General features: G+C 33.4%; 2 protein-coding genes across 2 annotated transcripts; both read left to right on the top strand.

Moving 5' to 3' along the window:
- Positions 1-9,989: 9,989 nt before the first annotated feature.
- On the top strand, positions 9,990-10,805 carry LOC141664478 (putative mitochondrial protein AtMg00310). Its single transcript, XM_074470430.1, has one exon. It carries the CDS (start codon positions 9,990-9,992, stop codon positions 10,803-10,805), a length of 816 nt encoding a protein of 271 aa, XP_074326531.1.
- A 1,422-nt stretch (positions 10,806-12,227) lies between these two features.
- LOC141667631 (uncharacterized) lies at positions 12,228-15,176 on the top strand. Its single transcript, XM_074474189.1, has 10 exons — positions 12,228-12,364; positions 12,455-12,631; positions 12,916-13,009; positions 13,135-13,223; positions 13,316-13,438; positions 13,524-13,712; positions 13,802-13,959; positions 14,046-14,121; positions 14,539-14,670; positions 14,824-15,176. The coding sequence occupies exons 1-10, from the start codon at positions 12,326-12,328 to the stop codon at positions 14,977-14,979; spliced, it is 1,233 nt and encodes a 410-aa protein (XP_074330290.1). The 5' UTR covers positions 12,228-12,325; the 3' UTR covers positions 14,980-15,176.
- Positions 15,177-21,478: the final 6,302 nt, after the last annotated feature.

Raw genomic sequence — 21,478 nt, 5'->3', positions numbered from 1 at the left:
GCATAGCAAGAAAATGTGCTATATGAACCACCGAAAGTTTCTTCCTTCTGCACACAAGTGGAGAATGGATACTAAAAGGTTTAATGGCGTAATTGAGATGGGGCAGTGTCCTTCAGTTTTAACGGGAACTGACATTGAGGAGTTGTTGTCTGGGTATATAAACCAATTCGGCCTGCAGAATAAAAAGGCAAAGAGTAAAACTGAGGGCCCTTTTAAAAAGAAGTCAATTTTTTTTGATTTACCTTATTGGAAGCATAATCCACTTCGACATAACCTTGACGCCATGCACATAGAAAAAAATGTTTGCGATAACATATTGGGCACTTTACTCAATATAAGTGGCAAGACAAAAGATCATGTTGCCGCTCGTAAAGATTTACAAGAAATGGGAATTAGAAAACCCCTCCATCCTGTTCTATCAGAAGATGGAGCACACCATGAAATACGAGCAGCAATCTTTGACTTGTCGAACAAAGAGAAGGAGATCTTTTGTTCAGTGTTGGAAAACACTAAACTGCCGTACGGTTGTGCCTCCAATATAGGGCGATATGTGCACACAAAGGAGAGGAAAGTAGTGGGGTATAAGAGCCATGATGCTCATTTCATACTGCACTACTTGTTGCAGTTTGCCATCAAAAAAACTACAAAGGCTGAGGTTGCTGTACCTTTGATGAAATTGAGTGCCTGCCTTAGAGCTCTATGGAGCAAGGTTATCGATTTGGAGGAGCTTGAGAAGTTGGAAACTGAAATCGTCGAGGTACTTTGCCAATTTGAGATGATTTTTCCATCAGCTTTCTTCGACATAATGGTGCACTTGCTTGTTCATCTAACTAGAGAAGTTAGACTTGGGGGACCTCAGCACCTTCGAAACATGTTCCCAATAGAGCGTTATCTTGCAAAATTGAAATCATACGTTCGTAATAGAAGTAAGCCGGAAGGTTCTATTGCAGAAGGTTACATAGCTGAAGAATGTGTAACATTTTGTTCAAGATTTTTGGCTGCTGATGAAACAACAAAAAACAACATGTGCTCAACAGTTTTCGAAAGAGGGCCAACACAAGCTGAATATCATATCGGAACGAGAAGGAATAAAGATGGAACTATTATTCATTTGGAAGATGTTGATTGGAAGGCAAGTCATCGCTATGTTTTGTTCAATACTGGTAACAAAGAAGTAGAGAGGCTCCTCGAGTAAGTTTAATAAGCTCTAACGTAAATAATTTTAATTCATAATTCAAGAACTTTTTCTTTTCTGCACTGTTTTAACTTAGTATAATTTTAGGGAACATCAAGCCTTGGTGGACAGCCATGAAAATACGAACAGATACAAGAGGGCACGAAGACACACGGCAGAATTCTGGGACTGGTTACGAGAAGAGGTTGGGAAAATGGTGGAGGTTTCATCTGACTTGGGGGTGTTTGCGTTGGGGCCTAATCGAACAGCTAGAAGGTTTACTGGTTATGTTGTTAATGGCTATCGATTCCACACAAGTGATAGAGATTCTCGATGCACAACACAAAACAGTGGTGTATATTTGACTGCACAAACAACTAGTTTCTCTAGTTCTAGAGACGAGAACCCTATAGTTGGGGATGTCAGCTACTACGGATCGATAGAAGATATCATAGAACTTGATTACTGGGGATTATTTACAGTTGTCCTATTTAAGTGTCGTTGGTACCAACAACAAAAAGATCCACACGGTCACATTCGAGTAAATTTCAATAGGTTATGCCATAAATCTGATCCTCATGTCCTGGCCAAACAAGTGCAACAAGTTTTTTATGTGGAAGACCCAATCGAAAAGAATGTACATTACGTAATTAAGAAACTACCGAGGGAGTGGTGTGATAATGGAAACGTGGATGCACATGAAGATGTCAACGATACTGATCTCCGTGAGACTGAATTTGTTTGTGGACTTCAAACTCATGTTGATGAAATGAGTTGGTGCAGAGATGATATCCCTACAACAAGAGTTCCCATTCCCGATAAATGAAGCAACCAAACTGCTAAACATTTATAAGTTTAAAATTAATCACAGCAGTGAACTTTATTTTGTATTTTCTCTGTGTTTGGACTATTTAGATGTAATTGAATATCTTAATTTATTTCTTCCATGAATTCTTCAATGAAATCCATCTTTGTAGTTTAAATTTTTTGTCGTCATTGTCTGCTTTGTAGTTTATATTTATTGTCTTGGTAAGTTCAGCATGCCCTTGTTATATTTCGTAGTGTTGGGATTAAATCTCCTTACTGTAATTTAGTTGATTCAGTAGATGCATATGATAACTATTTTTCTTATTTTTATAATTTTGTATGTTAGCTGCAAATATCCTACACGTGTAATAAAAACAAATATAGGATATGAAGTAGATGCTTAATAACTTTTTGTGATCGAAATTGTGTTTGTTGCATTTGTGTCGAGTGCCAATTCATGAATATTTTGTTGTTTATTATTTGATCTAATATGTGTTTACCAATTAGTTCGAGATATGTGTTTATGGCATACTAGGATTTGGAAAAGATACATTTGAAATATTTTTGTTTAATGGTCAGCCATTGACATCTCTTTGAACTCTGTGCAGGATGGCAGAAAAACACGTTAATATTGGATTGTACCACGGTGGGGAGTTTCAGAGGACAAGTTACTCTGGTGGAGATTGCTTGACTATTTATAATGTAGATGCTGATATGTGGGCTTATAATGATCTGATGGAGGAGGTGAAGGATCTCCTCAAACTCAATGAAATCGGAGGAGTCTATGCAAAAGAAGGAAAACATGGTGGTTGGAAGCTGCTGAGGACTGACCTGGACATCATTCAAGAGATAGAAAAGTGCAACGATGGCGAAGAGGTCAAGCTTTATGTAGACACAGTTTTTGACCCTGTAATTGAGCCGTTGTGTCAGATGCAGCCACACGTGATTGTCAGGCCGAGGAAAAGCCTGTTTGAAGGTATGCCTATTGCTGATAAATAATTAGGTCCCCATTAAGTACACATCTCTATCTATTTCTGTATCTCTTTATATATACATAATGGGACTTGGATGTCCATATTAGTTGAAGATAATTCTTTGACTTGGATTTTTTTCTTGCATAAATACAGTTTCACCGAAGAAAATACAAAAGCGGAAATATATTACCACACATGAACTCCAGCAGAAGCAGAACCCAAGGAAGATTATTAAGAAGACACCTGAGCCCAGTCGGAGGTATGCGTTACGATCATCGCCAGCTCTGTTGCCTACTCAGCAAGATGCAACTGCTGGGCAAGGAAACGATAAAGGGTCTGCTAGAAGGAAACTGCAGTTACAAGATGATATTATTCTGGATAAAGAGGTATTTTTTTAATTTTCCTTCTTAAAAACATAAGTTATAATGATTATTGTTGTGTTATGTCAATTTAATCACTGACCTTGTCTTCATAAATTATTGTAGTTGCCCCCACCACCATTGACCGAAATCAAAAGAAAAAGACCCCGTACTTTGCAAAATAATGAGAAAATGAAAGATCAGCTACAAGGTGATGCACGCCAAGTAAGATGTCCCCTTGAACTTGCTATACCTGACATCGAGGTATCCTTGTCAGTGTTCCTCTTTTTTTTCTTCTAACCAGGACTGTAACACTTGTAATATTCACTTAAACACTCCTTCCAAATTTTTAGAAAGAAAGTACAATGCATAGTTGAGCTACACTAATAACAGTGCTGATTTATAATTATTGCAGGTGCCCCCCCCACCGCTACCAGCATGTGAGCAAGAAAGACTTAATCGAATGAAGGAAAATGATAGAAGGTTGGAAGAACTTGGGATCAAAAAATTAGTGATTGATTTGAGAGCTCGATCAGCAACAGTTATTGAGAAATCCAAAGAAAAAGACAAAGCCTCTCCGGATGATGATGATTATAATCCGGAAAGTGAGGACGAACATGATAGTGATGATTCATCTGAGGTATGGATTTCTTTTACATTCTTCATTACTTTGGCCTTCCTTCCTTGTTTCTTAAGAGTGTAAATTGTGTTTTTTATTAGTTTAAGACCTGATATTTTGTTTATCACTATATCAAGTTTCCTATATATTTTGTTTTTATTTTATACTCTTTATTGCTTTGGCCTCACATTATATTTGCAATCCTAATAATTGTAGAGAACGAAGAATGGGAAGAAAAAGAACCATGTCCCCCTTGGACCAAGAACTCGTTCGCGAGCTAATGTCACCGCTGCAACAGAGAATGAACCATCGCAAGCTGGTAAAACATCTGACAAGGAAATGACCAGTAAATCTAAGCTCCTGAAACCAACATGTAGTAAAATCTTAAAATCCGCGAGCAATTCAGAATCACGTGGGTCTGTATCTGCTTATTTAGCAATGCGGGAACGTCAAAAGCAGGGCATTCTTCCGCCAACAACCGAGAATGTGCACGCTTCTAATTCGGAAAATGTTGTTGAGGAAGAAACTGAAGCAGGTACTTTTACTTTCTAAATATAACTACGCATGAATTATGCACACTAATTATTTATTGATGGAGAGGCAGTAAGAATTTAATTAATTATTAAATTCGCAGTCACCTTTTTTTGTGTGTGCATGTACTATGAAGTACCAAAGCCCAAAAAATGGAGAGGAAGGACAAAACTGCTAACTGTTCACGCAAGGACACGTGATGAAAGACCGGTGATTTTTTTGAACAAACAAAATGTACCTGTTTCAAGAGACGGAAAAGTTACGAGAGAGCTGAGTAATTTTCTCGGAACAGTTGCAAAGGACAATGTCTCTCTTACTTATGTCAACTGGCGCCTGGTTCCTGAACAATTGAAGAAGAAAATGTGGGACTATACTCGGGTAAATTCTATTACCTAAACCTCAGTTTCATTTATTTTTCAATTAACCCCTTCATTTTATTGATCTTGAGTTTATTATATATTAGGACCATTATATTATTCCGAATGAAGCTCAGTCATGGGTTTATGAGACAATTAATAGATGCTGGAGGACTTACAAGTCTCGGATGAAGGCAAAGCATTACACACATCATGCCACTGATGATGAAAGGCTTGAACATAGGCCCAAGGAGATTCCGCTCGAGGATTTTAAATTGCTGATAAAGTATTGGGGAGATGAGTCGGTGAAGGTGCCTTCGTGCTTCTTTTTAATATGATTTTAATGATTTTAAAGATTCTCAAACTGGATTGTGCAATTTTTTTTAATAGGAATTAGCACATGATAACAAAGTAATCCGCGCTTCGGTAACTGACCCACACAATCAGGGTGCCAACAGTAGTGCAGAAGTTGGAGAGAAGTTGGTATGATTCCTAAATTAACTAGTACATTTATGAATATTTCCCCTTTTATTTTGATATTATAATTACGGCCCCATGGTTAAGTTAAATTGGATTAAATTTTGATTATAGGATAAATTTATAATTTAATTAGATGTGGACATGTTCTTAAATCCAATTTTAAAATGGGACATGTTAGAACCCCCCCTTTTTTAAATAATGTATATGTCCTTGTCGATATCATCATTATAACTAGCAATTATTTAGTTGTCTGATTAGTTATGATATTCAGATTATTACAAACCAATCCGCATTTATATAACTTTAAATAATTCACTGTGAACAACCCGAAAAAACTAATAAAATAGAGCTCGCAGACACAATAATTTAGTTGTTCATGTCAAGTGCCATCAAACATTTTTGTGCTTTAATTCTTCAGAAATCAGATGCATGTCTATTTTTTGCTGGTATTTGCTTGAATTTAGAACCGCATTAATATTGCCTTCATTGACTTCCCGTACACACTTGGATTGTGTCTACTAAATAGTAATGACTACCTAGTTGTTTGTTCATAAATCCTTTGATTGAATGTTAGTGCTTAGGCATTTTTTAAATAGTTGATGTACAATTTTTCTTAAGTAAATCAATAGTTATGTGGTAACTTTGAGCTAGATAACCTTGTCTTTTTCTTTTGTGCTCTATAATAGAAAAAGACTGATCCTAATCTCGCCTCGCCATCACAAGCTGAAATTTATTTGGAATCTCATGAACAAGATGGCCGAACATACAAGACTACGGCTGCTCCGCAAAAAAGAAACGTAAGGACTTTACTTTTTTTATGGAGGTTAAATGTTGCACGGTAGTTCAATTTGTCTATTTCTTTAAAATTAAGAGATAAAAAATGCTTTGCCAAGTATGTTTTGTTGGTTTAATTTATTTGGTAAAATAAATAACATAAGAGACTTAGCGGAAATAAAAGGCTGTTAAGTATTAGTATAGGCCACCTTAATGCAAACCTTGTTAGTAGTTGTGTAGTTGTGTAGCACAATTCTATGGTAAAATTGATTAATATTTAACAACATTTTTCTTGTAGAGAAAGAACAAGAAAGCGATGGAATCAGATTCGGCTCCTGCAGACACTTATTTGGAAGATTTGACTGCAAAGATCAGGGGAGAACTTGAGGCTGAACTGGAAGAAAAGGTTTCCAAGAAAGTGCAGGATAACTTGTCAGTTATTCTCAAAAAGATCGCAGCAGCTAATCCAGGCTTGAATCTGGACATTGGAGAAGTTGATGCTAATATTTCAAGCGAGGATGATGAAAATGGTACACCAATGACTATCGGGACTGCTGGGACTTCCAAGGCTGCCCGAACTTCTTCTTAGATATTTCTCTTTACAAGCATTAGCTTGAGTTAATAGTATGGACAGTTATGTTATTTAGACTTTTGAATTATTGGTTTATAACTTTTGGTACTCACTGTAATTGGTGGTGGATGGTGTTTATTTGGTTTGGTTAGAGTTGGAATTTGGGGATTGTTTGGTGTTCTTGTTAGTATGATTTTGGTGGAGTGATGTAGTGAATCGTACTATAATTTTGGCGAAGTGGTTATTATGTTGGCGGAGTTGGTGTTCTGAATGCTGTAAGACTAGTTTGTTGGGGAAATATGTTTTGGTATAGTTGAATTGTTATTTTGTTAATGGCAGTAATGTGTTTATCAAAACTACATTTCAAAATGTTATCTATTAGTGTTACAATAGCTATATTTATCACTGTTACAAAATCTAAATTTGTGTTTCTTTTGCCAAAATACAGTGTTACATTAGATTTGTTTACTGTTACGTCAGTAATAAAAGTGGGCCCACATGTGGGTCTCACATGGCAGTGGGTACCACTGATTAGCCAATCTATGTGGCAGTCCACGTGGCAGTCCATGTGGCATTGCTCGCCACGTGTCAGTGGGTCCCTCTATATGACGTGGCTGCCTACGTGGCAATCCAGTCAGGTGGGTCCCACATGATTTTTTCAAATGCTAAGGTAACACTGAATTACCGTTACGTTTGATTTATCTAGTGTTATCCTATCTCCCTAAGGTAATGTTTTTATTTGTGTTACGGTTGATAATCAAAACATTACATTAGATAGCAATGGCAACATTTGCGGATGAAATGGTTATTTGGCGTTACAATAGGCCTATTGCAACATAAAACGGGCCTAAGGTGACGTAAAATGAGTGTCTTATTAGTCCATCTATGGCGTAGTGGTGGAGTGGTTTCCAAGCAACCATCTAGTGCCTCTTGATTTTTTTCAATCTGACCATAGAGCTCTTAATGTAGGCTTCCAAGACTGGTCGAACCTTTCAAAGCTCAGTAGAAAACGAGCTAGGTTCAGATTCGAAAATATGTGGATAAGTGAACCTGACTGTCAAGAGATCATTAAATCCAATCGGAAGATGGCAGATCAATCAGCTTTATATTATCGACCATCAACAATATTAAGCAGTACTCTTTTAATCTGGCCTCCTGGAGTCGAGCAAAGTTTGGATCTTTGACAACTGAAATCAAAACAACCCGTCAACGAATAGTAGATATTCATAATGCTCAAGATCAATCAAATGATAGCGAAGAGCTAAAGGCTATGGAGCGGAAACTGAATGATTTGCTATATAAAGAGGAGGTTTTTTGGAAGCAAAGATCCAAAGAATTATGGTTACAAGCTGGAGATCAAAACACAAATTTTTTTCGTCAAAGAGCTAAGAAAAGAAATAAAATAAACTCTATAAAAGGTATTTTGATTACTTAAATGTTAATTAGTATCCTATTTATATCAGTATCGTAGTTAATTAATATCCTATTTATATTAAATATCCAAATTGATGGATTATGCAAGAGAAGATAAAAGCTTTGTATGATAATAAAGTGGTAAAAATGAATAGACCATTTAGTTCAGCAAGATGCTAATAACTATAGTGTGTGGAGCATATTTCCTGGTTCAATTTGGGCATCCTTGTAGTATAGGTAAATTTGTAGAAAAATTTAAAAACTAAAGAGAATCCAAGGATGAAATTTAATTAATTGGTCCAACATAAGAGAGTCACGTATTCAAGTTAGGTAACTGAGTAGTACTCTACTTTAAATGGTTAAGCTAAATAATTATAGAGTTGATGAAAATGAGTCTTGTGGTCATCATGGAATACTTGAGAGATAAGTAGTAGTTGGATTATTTATATAAATACAATGGTAGTAGGAACTTAAAATCGAAAGTGACTTTGTTCAGGGAATATTGGATATAAAAGTCTAGTAAAGGAGCAAAGATTAAGGCAGTATGGTTTGTTGAAGGACACATTTTCATAAATATACGGCTTATCACGTATACTTACTTTAATAGTTTAAATGAAAGTTCTAATTCAGAGTAATATAAGGACTTAAAAAACTATATTAAAATTTGGCTACGAAAATAGAATAAAAAAATAACATTAAAGAAGGGGAAATTTAATAAAAATTCATTATAGTTAGATTAACTTGACCGATGGAACATAGTATTTCTCCATAATATATATATATATATATATATATATATATAAATCCTGGTTATTAAAATCATTGTAATAACTGGTTATATATATATGTTTTATCATTCCTGGGATATAGTAGGCCCGCTTGTTTCAAAAGAAGTTCTGGACTGTTTAAACGGGAAAGTAGATTTGGTATCAATAAATGGTACTCTTGTCACCCTTATTCCTAAAGTTAAGGAACCAAGGTCAGTGGGGGATTTTCGACCGATTAGTTTGTGCAATGTGCTGTATAAAGTTATATTGAAGGCCTTAATCAACAGGTTCAAACCGATTTTACCGTTTATTATTAGTGGAACACAAAGTGCTTTTGTTCCCGGGCGACAAATAATGAATAATGCATTAACAACTTATGAATGCCTGCATCACTTGAGATTAATGAAAGATGGGAAAAATGTTATACAGCGATGAAGATGGACATGAGTAAAGCATATGATAGGGTGGAATGAGTTTTATAGAAAAAATGATGCTAAAGATTGGTTTGTCAAGGCAATGGGTGAAGAAGATTATGAGTTGTGTGACATCATTAAGGTATTCGTTCCAAATAAATGGACGGAAACAGGGTGAAGTTTTTTCCATCTAGAGGATTGCGTCAAGGAGATCCCCTCTCACCATACTTATTTCTAATTTGTGCCGAAGGATTCTCAGCCTTATTACAACAAGCAGAAAGTAGACGTGATATTCTGGGACTAAAAGTAGCAAGAAGTGCACCTTCCATAAGTCACTTATTCTTCGCATATGATAGCTTGCTTTTTCTTGAGGCTTCAAAAAGATCTCTATAGTCTATCCAAAACATCTTCTCTCTTTACTCCCATTGCTCAGGACATGTATAATTTAATCTAACATGTTGAGCCAGTCTTGGTATATTTAGAGTACCTTGAATTTAGTTTGGCGCGGGTAAAACTAAAATGATAACTAGAGAAGTATTAGAATCTTTATAAATGCCTTTGATTTAAGTTATATGGTTCACTTTCGGAAAAACAAATATTTGACTGTTCCTATTGTCTACAGATGATAAACTTTAACAAATCAATATTGTTCTTCTCCCCGAACACCACAGAAGATATTCGCTCTATCTTTGTATAGGATTTAAATATGCAAACAACTGAAGTGATTGAAACATATCTTGGGCTACCTATGATGGGGGTAAAAACAAAAAAAATGCTTTTTAGATCCATAAAGGATAGAATATGGGGACGTTTGCACTCTTGGATACCTAATCTTTTCTCACAAGGAGGCAAAGAAATACTTTTAAAAGGTGTTATTCAAGCAATGCCAACATATTTTATGTGTTATTTTAGAACTCCAGAAGGGCAATGTCAAGAATTTGAAAAGTTAATGGCTCGCTATTGGTGGGGGTCAGTAGAATCCAAACAAAAGATCCACTGGAAAGCGTGGAAGGATATTAGTGTTTCAAAGAGTGAAGGTGGATTAGGCTTCAGAAAATTCTCTCAATATAATCAAGCGCTACTAGCTAAACAAGCATGGAGGATATTACGGAATCCAAATTCTCTCATCTCACAGGTTTTACAAGCAAAGTACTTTACAAATTCAGGTTTTTTGGATTCTAAAGAGGGAAGTTATCCTTCTTTGACATGGAGAGGTATTTGTTGGGGGAAGGAGTTACTTAAAAAGGGTTTAAGAAAGCGCATAGGTAACGGACAAGATACGAACGCGTTTAATGATCCTTGGTTGCCAAGACCACCATCATTCTTACCGATAACTAAATGTGTCAATGATAATTTGAAAGTCTCTGAACTGATCCAACAGCCTGGTATGTGGAACAATGGCCTAATTCAACAAATTTATTTGAGTCCAGATGCTCAACTTATTTCAACAATTCCCCTAAGCCCACTCGATCATACAGATTCGTGGATGTGGCATTACAACAAGAATGTGAATTATTCAGTAAGAAGTGGATACAATTTAGCATTAAATGCTGACATTAAGTCATAAAATAGTCCAATGACTTATTCAATATTTTAATAGATTATTAATGAGTAATAGTTGTAAAATAAAAGTTAATATTTTAGTAGATTAAGTCACGACATTTTGCTCACTGAATCCAAAAAAATACCGAAATTAGAAAATTTCAATTTGATGTTTACATCCATAAATAAAAACCAATGCGTCAATTATTTAATAAATTAAAAGCCTTCGGAATACAAAAGGCTGAAACATTGATTGTACACTCAGGCACAAGTCAAACTAACCACATATATATACAAGTTTGCACCTGTATAACTGCCTCTGATCCAGGTTCCTCTTATAAACCATCCTCCCTGGAGGTCCTGGTCAGCCCAAGCTCCCCATGTAGCCAACTCGGCTGGAGCTGAGCCTCCTGTTGACCGGGAGGTGAACGTCATGATTTTTTTTTGCAGGAGCTTCCACACGGCCTTAAACTCTTCATGTGGCCTATTAGGCTTTTTCTGCTCTTGGTTGGCCATTGAACCACCTCCATTGTGGTCCTGGAGCCTTTTGTAGCTTCTCTATTCTTGTATTCGTGAGTGTTCTGTACTCATTTTGGTGAACGTTCTGCTCTTGTTCTGGTGAACGTTCTGTTCTTATTTTACTAAACGTTCAGTTCTCATGAAACTTATTTCCATAGACGTTCTAGTGTTCACGAAACTTGTTCTCATGGATGTCTTAGCCTTCGTGAAACTTGTTCTTATTGGGCGCATAATTTTTTAAGAATTTGGAAAAAAAAATTGGACGTCATAACTCTACTTTTTTAACCGTATTGGGCTAGTTCATGACCAGCTCAACCTTGACGACTTCTGCTAGTGGGTCTTGATCGCTTGGTTCGTCTTTAATCTTCACGAGCCTAGACCAACCTGGTCTGTATCGAGTCTTGGACAAGAATTACAAGGTTAATTAATGTGACATTTAATATGTTTTTAAGATGTACTCACTTTATTTTTTTTATTTGTCGCTTTAACTTTTGCACACAATTCAATGTGATTTAACTGGCTAGTTAAAATTATCATTTGTAATTTTTTTTGTAAATAAAAGTAGACAACTTATATTTTAATTCACAAAAAAAATATCTAAAATCGTATTTCTAACTAGACGATCAAAATACATTAAAATACGTGTAAAAGTCAAAGCGATAAATAAAAAAACAAATAAAATATTTTTTATTCATATCAAATATGTATTCAAAATTATCTATTTTTTAACAAATCAAAGTATCAAACTATAATATTAAAATAAATAATAAAAATAACCCGTATATCACACAAATTATAAATTAGTTTCTTTTATAAAATATGAAAGCTAATATATCTTATAACAAATTTTCAAACTACATTGACACTAAAAACATAAAAAGATTGCGTAAAAAACCGGTGAGCCTAGATTGGATTGAATTGTGGAATTTCGAATATCTTCAAATATCTCAAATTAGGGAAGGGAAAAATCATAAACACGTAGTACTGCCTAAACATGGTACAGAAACAATCCCCCGCCGTAGCTTCATGTCTGATGAAAATACTGTCGAGCTTAATATTACTAATGTGAGTAGAGTAATTCTTTTTCTGTTTACATATTGATTGATATTGAAATCGCTATTTTAATTATACTTTGTTGTTGGTATTGTTGTTTAGTGTGTTGGTGTTGGGGAGTGGGAAGCTATGTCACTTATAAGCCATCATCATCATCAAAGCGAAAGCCTTTTTGATTGCGAACAAGACGAAGAAGAACTGAAGCTGGTAATAAAATATAAAGAAAATAAGCTAACTTTGTGGGATGCCCAAATTATCCGTGTCAATCTTGAAAGAAAGGTATGTAAGTTCATGACCAAATTATCAATAACATATCAATAACATTCATGCTTGCTGTTGTACTAGTCGATCCGTTGCAGTTTTCAATTTTGATTGCATTTGGATTCATGATTGTTCTTTATCTTTGGATTTTGTTTGCATTAAACCTTCTCTTTTCACTTTTTATTTATATAAAAGGTAGTCTTTTCCTTATTATCTCACGTTTTATGTAATATTATTTAGTGAAAGAATATTAATATTGTTTGATATGATTTCTAATATGTTTGTTCTTGTATTAATTACAGAGAAAAATTCTCGATTCTTATGTTCAAAAATTGGTGGAGTCCCCCAACTTATCAGATGATGCTACAGAAAAGATTAAAGAAATGATTATTGGAGGTAAAAGACTACTAGTTTTCTTTCCTACTATTTAGTTTTTTTTTTTTACAGTTACTTGTTCCTACTATTTACTTTGATAATTTGTGTGAATGATAGTTATATGTTGATTAATGTCTGACAAACAGACTCAAAATTAGTTGCTGCTCTAACACCTTTGGTTTTTGAGCGCCTTGTTGAAATCCTGGTTGACGATAAAGTCAATGAATTAACCAAGGTATGTATGATGTCTTGATGAATGCATTGTGTATAAGAGTCTTTTTAATTTTTAAGGTTCGTCTCTGTAACTGTTTTGGACATTTATTTCAGGGATCGGCTGCTTGCATTTTGGGATTTGCAAAATTTGATGAATGCGATGTTGGATTAAAAGAAAAGGCAATTAAAGTTCTTGTGAAGCTAATGTCTGATGACCATGACATAATATCCATTCCTGTAATCTTCACTCAGCTAGTCAGTTTACTAATTTTGGTTGAAGTGAATGAATGCCTAATCCTATGTATATATGTACTATGTTTAGGTTTTGAGAACATTGACACGCTTTGCCTATCTTTCTGCTGATTATGCACGTTTTATCATTGAAAATGGCGCTTTAGAAGGTGCGGTTGCAGTTGTTAATAAACCTATTTTTCCTTCTCCCAAGTGGATCCAAAACTTGGCGAAGTTTCTGGTGGTAGTTGTTCATCGAGTGCAAGTTCCAAATGACAAGGTTATAAACTTATCCACTTCTCTAACTCCCTCTTCTCATAGAGCAAGCTACAACTACTTACATATTTTTAACAATACAATTGTTGGCAGGTAGGGGCAGTTGTAACTAATTTGAACAAGATACTTAACATTGAAGGGTTGGCTAATCTTCGCTGTATAGTGAGAGCATGCTACATACTTTCGTATATTTCAGTTGACCGGTGGGTAAATGAAGGAAATATCCTAAACAATATAATTCACCTTATCTGGTAAGTGGATTCGGTCTCTATTTTTTGTGGTTGTATCTTTCCTGAAACCTGATAATTAACTGTGATATTATGCTGTGATGTTTCAGTAACAAAAGTGATATGGTCGCCTCTTCTGCACTTAGAGTAGCTGCATATATTGTGAAATCGGAAAATTCTCGCAAGGTATGCTCAGATGTTATGCATTATATCTAAACCTGTGAACTTTTTAAAAAGAAACGATTATGGAATGCTTTGGAGTTTTAATTTGAAGTTTAATACATAAGGATGTTTCTACCAGCAAACCCAGAAACTATATATATAGGGCTGTCTATGTGAACAAATACATTTGAGTCTTGCGTTGTAATGTCCACATAATATGCAGATCTGGTTTGTGATATTCTAATAGTTTCACAAACTGTTGGCTATGTATTTTGAACTTAAGTTACTAGATAATAAACCTCTATATTCAACCAACTTTTAGAAGATGTATAAAATTATTTTTTTTACAAATACACTGTTTCTAAAGATTTGAACTTACTAATGACAACTAACTTCACGAGTGCTCTTTCTTTGTGTCTAATGAACTATTCATTCTCGCAGACCTTGACCAAAAACTACAATTTTTTGCAACACCTTGGATGGAGCGAGATATGGAGCAAGCCTAAGAGCTTTCAGAAGGATGCTTGTTACATAATTTCAAATATAGCTACTGAAGGCAGAACATTCATTAAAGTTGGTTTTAATATTAAGAAATTTATACGTTATTGTTTGATTTCACTTTGCCTTTATTCATGATTGACTTCTTTTATGTATAATTGTAGATGTGAATCTTAACTGTATTTCATTAGCTCTGCTCCTGACTACCATTATAACTCGAATTAACAGGATTTGGACATGTACGGCCTGATGGATGCTCTCTTTAAACTCCTTGAAGCGGCTGACTATGATGTAAGGAAGGAGGCAGCATGCACAATTCATAATGTCATTAGTTGTCATAGGTATGAATTGACAAGGAAGCTGATAGATGTTACAGTAACTTAGATTCGGATAGAATTGACTTGCAGTCATTCCGCAAGTGCTCGGTTTCATCTTGACATCACTTAAATCTATGTTTTTAATCAACCAATACACTATTTACATTTTCTTTTGTCAGTTTATAAATATTTATTCCCAACACAGTTAAAACATCATTTTAATATTTGAATGATTTTTAAAAGCTGGTGCCTTGTGTATTTTCATTTTTTTTGTAACTTGTGATGCTTAGCAATTGTTGTTTGTAATAAAAAATAAACACTCATGTTCAAATATAATTTCACTAATTGAAAGGAAGGAAGCTGTATAATCTCCTAAATGCACGCGTAATTACTTGAAACTAGGGATGGCAAAATAATCCGATCTGACAGATACCCGATCCGAAATCCGAAATTTTGGATTTACCGAACCCGGTTTTTTTGGATTTGGATTTGGATATGGATTTAATTTTTAAACCATAAAATTTTTGAATTTGGATATTAGGTATACCGATTCGAAACCCGATCCGAAATCCAAAACTCTATCTGAATTCGATCCGGACCCGAAATCCGAAAAAACCCAAATTATTATATATATATATATAATTAATATTATATATATATATCATATTAGAATTTTATATATATTACATATTGTAATATTATATATATATATATTAATAATATATATTATACATATTATTATATAATTTTTAGAACATATATTTTTATATTTATGTTAAAAATTACTTATTTATAAAGTTTAATTAAGGGGTCGTTTGTTTCATAAGTTGGTATGAGTTTGGAATCAGGAATCGGGTTAAGCAGGTATGGGGATGAGAAATGATTCCTGATATTATATGTTTGGTTCAGTGCTGGAATGAGTCTATTTAATTTTAAATATAACCGACATCTCAATTTTGAGTTTATAATTATATATGTAAGTACACATTGTACATTGAAATTAAGTTTCAACATAATTTACAAAAAAAAAATTAATAAAAAGTATATGATTAGTAAAATTTAATTTAACCAACTAAATAATAATTTAATATTTTTAATAAATTAAATTTTACTAATTGGCATTAAATAAAAAATATTATCATTTTATTGAAAATTAAATTATATATCAAATTTAAAATATGTTCATTAAAATTGTATTTAATTATAAAAATAAAGATGAATAATAATAATGAATCTGATATCTCATACCCCTTTCCCATACCCACCTCCCCCTGAGGTATCAAATCTGATTCCTAGTGGGTTTCAGGTATGGGTTTCAACTAATAACAATTATGAACCAAACACCAGGTACGGGTTTGAAATGGACAAAACTCATACCTGATACTCAAATTTACTGAACCAAACGACCCCTAAATATAATTATTCTAATCATTTAAACGGGTGATAAGATTTATAAGGTTAACAAAACATCTTTTAGTAATAAATCCAAAAAAACTGGGTATCAATTGAGTTAATTTTTAAATATTAGTCATACATATAATAACACAGTTAATGACGTGGTGTAGTGGTTGAAAATGACATGTTAAAACTCTTTCTCTACAAGTTGCGTGTTCGATCCGAAACACTTGTAATATCAATAATTATACAATTTTTCAAATTTCGGGTACGCGTTTCGGGTTCGGGTATGAATACCCAATTTGTAACAATCCAATACTAAGGTCCTCGAACTCCAATGATTTCCAACTCGAATCTTATACGAAACCTGAAATATAAAAGGGGTGAGCTACAAAGCACAGCAAGTACAAATTGACTAACTATTTAACCGGAAAACAATGGGTGTTTTTAATAAAACAAATTTTCTCAAAACGATAGTAATTTTGTAAAAACAATTTCTAAAATAAATCCAACCCAAAGTTTTATATTTTAAAATTCAGAATTTAAAACAGAAGAGATCAGATTTTTATAACAGATCAGAACAGAGTAAAACATAACGAAACGATAATTCCTATAAATACCACAGTCTTGATCTACGGCCACACTTTGCCAGTAGTCGGCATCTAATTCTTATTCTTATTCTCATATACCACACTTTGCCAGTGATCGGCATCTAAAGTTCAATAATTACGCGCCCTTAATAGGTATCTAAAGTTGCACACTCGTGCGCCTACTAAGGATATCTAAGGCTAGTTCCGGAACTATAGCATAAATTAGGAACGGGTTCGAAAACGTAGAGACTGGGTTTCAAAAGATTCTCGTATCTTATTTATTATACAGTTCGAAACAGAATTCTTTTATCTTATACGAAATTCGAAAATCAGAGTATCAAAACTTTTCCGAATATAAAAGCAAGTCAAAAAGTACTTACCCCAAAGCCTGACCAGATCTGAATATAGCTTTTTTGACCTTCTAAACGATGTTATCTTGAAAAACACAAAACACGAAAGTTGAAGATAACGAAAAAACCTCTCCGAAAAGTCCAGAATCACTGAATTCCGACTCACGATGAATTTACTACGAATTTTACAAGATTGCTGATTTATGTGAATAAAACCCTACGAATTTTATTAATTAAGGCGAGGAAGACGAATAGGGTGTATTTATAATGAGACAAAACCCTATATCTTAACCTACAAGTTATCCATATTAGAATCTGATCCAAATTTTAGGCTCATTATTCTAATTCAATTTTAAATCCTAGTCCTTATCAAATTTTAATCCTTTTATTCTATTATTCTATTATTAATCTAATTCTAAAAAATTACGGGATATTACACAATTCAAAAAAAAATCTGGTTTTGGGCATACCCGAATCCGATCCAAAATTCGATGGATCTGGTTCGGATATTCATTTTCGGGTATTTTTCGGGTTCGGGTGGGGTTCAGATATGGATAAATTTTTTGGGTTTGGATATAGATTCTGCAATACCCGACCCGATTGTCATCCCTATTTGGAACACATTTACCATGGGATGAAAAATATACTTATAATGTGTTTTGTTATTGGCGTATAAGTTGAGAAAAATTACGTCGTTGCTAACATTCAAATTATCAGCTTATAAGTTGTAAATTCAACTTATAAGTTGTGTCGACAAACAGTCGTGATAAGCTGTTATGGGCTTATAAGTCATAAGTTGACTTATAAGCTATAGACAAACGGGCCCATATGGGCATTATAACTTACACTACTAGCAACCTTGCCATGCACTGTTATTTACAATAGTTGTTATTATATTATTTTTACTTTAATATTTATTAATTATATATGTTAAAAGTGTAAGTATGTTTGAAAAATATAATCGAATATTTATTTCATTAGATGATAATAATTATTTATAATAAGTAGGTCTTCAAATAAATAAGTTAATAAACTGACCTAGTAGCCGATTTAAATAGGTCGGGTAATTCAGTTATAGTATTTTAATTTTAAATTAATTAAGTTCCGTATAATATTCAAATTTTAGACTAATTTATATACTGTAATTATTTTATCTAGAATATCAATTTGATTTAAAAATTTCAATGATTAGAATTCAAGCAACCAAACTGCAATGGAGAGTTTACCGGAGATTGAAGTGAATTGAAGCGAATTTTTGTCACTAGTTTAACTTGAGAGGTATAAGCGTGTAATGTTGATATGGTATATTTTCTCATAAACTTCGGATCAAAATAGACAATGTGAGCTTATCTATATCAACCGAGGCTACTAGTGTCTTACTTCAAAATGGGGTGTGAGTACATGTCTAATAATATTATAAGAATGTCTAGCATATTAGAACATGTGCGATATAAATATTATTTTTAATATTATATAATTTTAAAAATATATTTTTTTTTGTTATACTTGGTCTAACTATTTTTTATTTTAATATCAGTTTTATCTTGAATTAATTATATACTTTTTTTTAATCCGGATGAATAGTTTATATTTAGTATCGTTTAAGTATGACGCTATCATACAAACTAACATTTTATCTATAGTTTCGTTTTAATAAAAGAGTATATGGATATAATAGACATAACATAAGCCAGTTACAATAACCTAATCAAAATAATTATATTCAGTTTATTTTTAATTTTATTTTAACTCGAGTTGAATAATATTTTGTTTTACCCCGGTCGAGTAGTTTATATTATTTTGTTTTAACCCGATATCATTATATCGACTCACAAATTATCTTTCAATTTTAATTTTGTTGTAGTCTAGTTCAATAGTGTAATTTTCGGTTATCGTGTCAAGATAGTTGTTATTTTATTTTAGTAAGATGCAACAAATCCAACTAAATTTTATTTTAACCAGACGCAATAATGTATTCTTTTATTCGCGTCAGTAGTATTTGTATTTTTTTTTTAGCACGATGCACCAAATCCAACTAAAAACTTCTATTTTTTATTTTTTTTTAACACGAATCAATTGTATAATTTTGTTTAAACCTCGACCATTATAGTACAATCTTGTTTAAGTCGTGATAATGGATGTATATGATTTTCTTTTATCCCAGAGTACCCGATTATTTGATTTTAATTTTGTTATAGACCGGTTAAATAAGATATTTTTTGGCACATGTGAATAGTTGATGTATTATTTTTTTTAAGCCGATGTTGTTATACAAATTTATATTTATCTATATTTGCTTAACTATATTATGAATATTAATCTATTAATGGGAGTGTTTTTTATATTAAACATAATATAGATATAAATAGATAGGTAGGTAGGTAGATATACATGCCGTATATATTAGCACATTTTGGATATCAAAAGTTAGAAAGTTTGTAAGCTAGTTGAATTGGCAGACAATTGAGTCGACCATGTGTAGTACAATTCTTGCGAGTGAATCTTAGTACGTTGTTGTTGATTTTCAGGTGTAGATTGTATTTTTTATATTTGTGTTATTAAGATAATCAGATATTTATATCAATCAAAATATTTCAATGTCAATTGAAAGGAGGATAATTAAGTAATTTCAGCAAGTATCGACCAATCGACTACCAAACTTTTAATGTTTCGTCTATTATAATATAGTATAGATGACTCAAAGTTAAAAAATGTATATAAACATCTTAATTATAAGTTATTTAGGCATTTAAATAATTTTAAGTATAGGTCACATAATATATTTGGTAAATCATTACTTTAAAGTTATATTTTTTTAGAAAAATAAATTGATAAAGTTCCAAATATTATTATTTAAACTCCACTTACTATAACCTCCTCCATCATCTCCTTTCTACTTACCACCGACCACTACCCCCAACCACCATTTTCGGCCACCACCGCCGGCAGCCTTCAGAAAATCACCATCGTCAAATATAAAATCACCTCTGAAAAATCAAAAATCATCTCCGGAAAATTAAAAACCACCACCTGAAAAACAAAAATCATGGCCAAAATACAAAAAATCACCGTCGTCAACCTAAAATCACCACATCCAACGATTATTTATGTCCCCTAGACCCGGCTACCAGCTCCTTTCATAAACTTCGACCATCAATATTAGAATAAAAATCATCATATTTAAATCTAACTCACAAACAAATAAACTACAAACACCAAAATCAAATCACACCATCGAAAGATCTTCCGACGACCTCAACCAATCCCAACAATCATCATATTCTCTAATTAACCTAATTAAAGCTACAGAGATGCTACTGTTGTGTATATGTTGTGAACTTGATGATTTAATTAACAAAACACCTTAGTAGATTTAACTTAGCGAAAAATATAGCACTCGACGGATAAGGAATATAGTCCCGACGGATAACTCAATATAGTCCCGACGGATGATGATTTATTATCCATCGAGTGAGTAGCTTATGTAATAATAAGTCATGTAGCACATTTCTGCAAACACCTTTGTTTAGATTCTGTAGTAGCATATAAGTCATGTTGACTTTAATTAGATATGCAGAATAGGTTGATTAATTGTACATAGATGATGTCTAGGGATGGCAAGTCGGGTTTGGTTTTAAGGCATACCGTTTCGAACCCGACCCGAAAACCCGAAACCCGTTCCGTTCCGACCCGAACCCGAACCCGATCCGAAACCGGTGTTAATATATAATTAACATTTTATAATTTTTAAGTAATAATATAATATATTACTAATATTAGTACTAAAAAATTATACTTTTTACAAATATTGTATTAAAGTTGTTTAAATATGTTTTTAGCAGCATTTTCAATATAAGTATACTAAAGGTCAAGATTGTTGCATTATTTCAGCAACAATTTTATTCATAGAGGTATATTATCCATTGTCTTCTCAAAACCCTCTAATTCAATCCCAAAAATTTCAATATCGTAATATTTATGAGCACTTTGCTCAAACCAGATCCTAGTAATTTTTCACTAGAGTTTGTGCAAATTAAGGTGCAATTTGATAGTGATCTACAAACCCGAATCCGAACCGAACCCGATGGGTTCGGGGTCGGGTTTAGTGGTTCGGGTTTTTCCGGGTTCGGGTTCGGGTTCGGGTTCGGGTTTGGCAAAAATAATCGGGTTCGGGTTTGGTTTTTGTTAAACCCGTTTCGACCGACCCGATTGTCATCCCTATGATGTCTTG

This window comes from Apium graveolens, chromosome 6 (assembly GCF_009905375.1).
Source record: "Apium graveolens cultivar Ventura chromosome 6, ASM990537v1, whole genome shotgun sequence".
Lineage (NCBI taxonomy): Eukaryota > Viridiplantae > Streptophyta > Magnoliopsida > Apiales > Apiaceae > Apium > Apium graveolens.
Note: the sequence above shows the minus strand (reverse complement) of the source record. Positions and strands in the feature narration are given on the sequence as shown.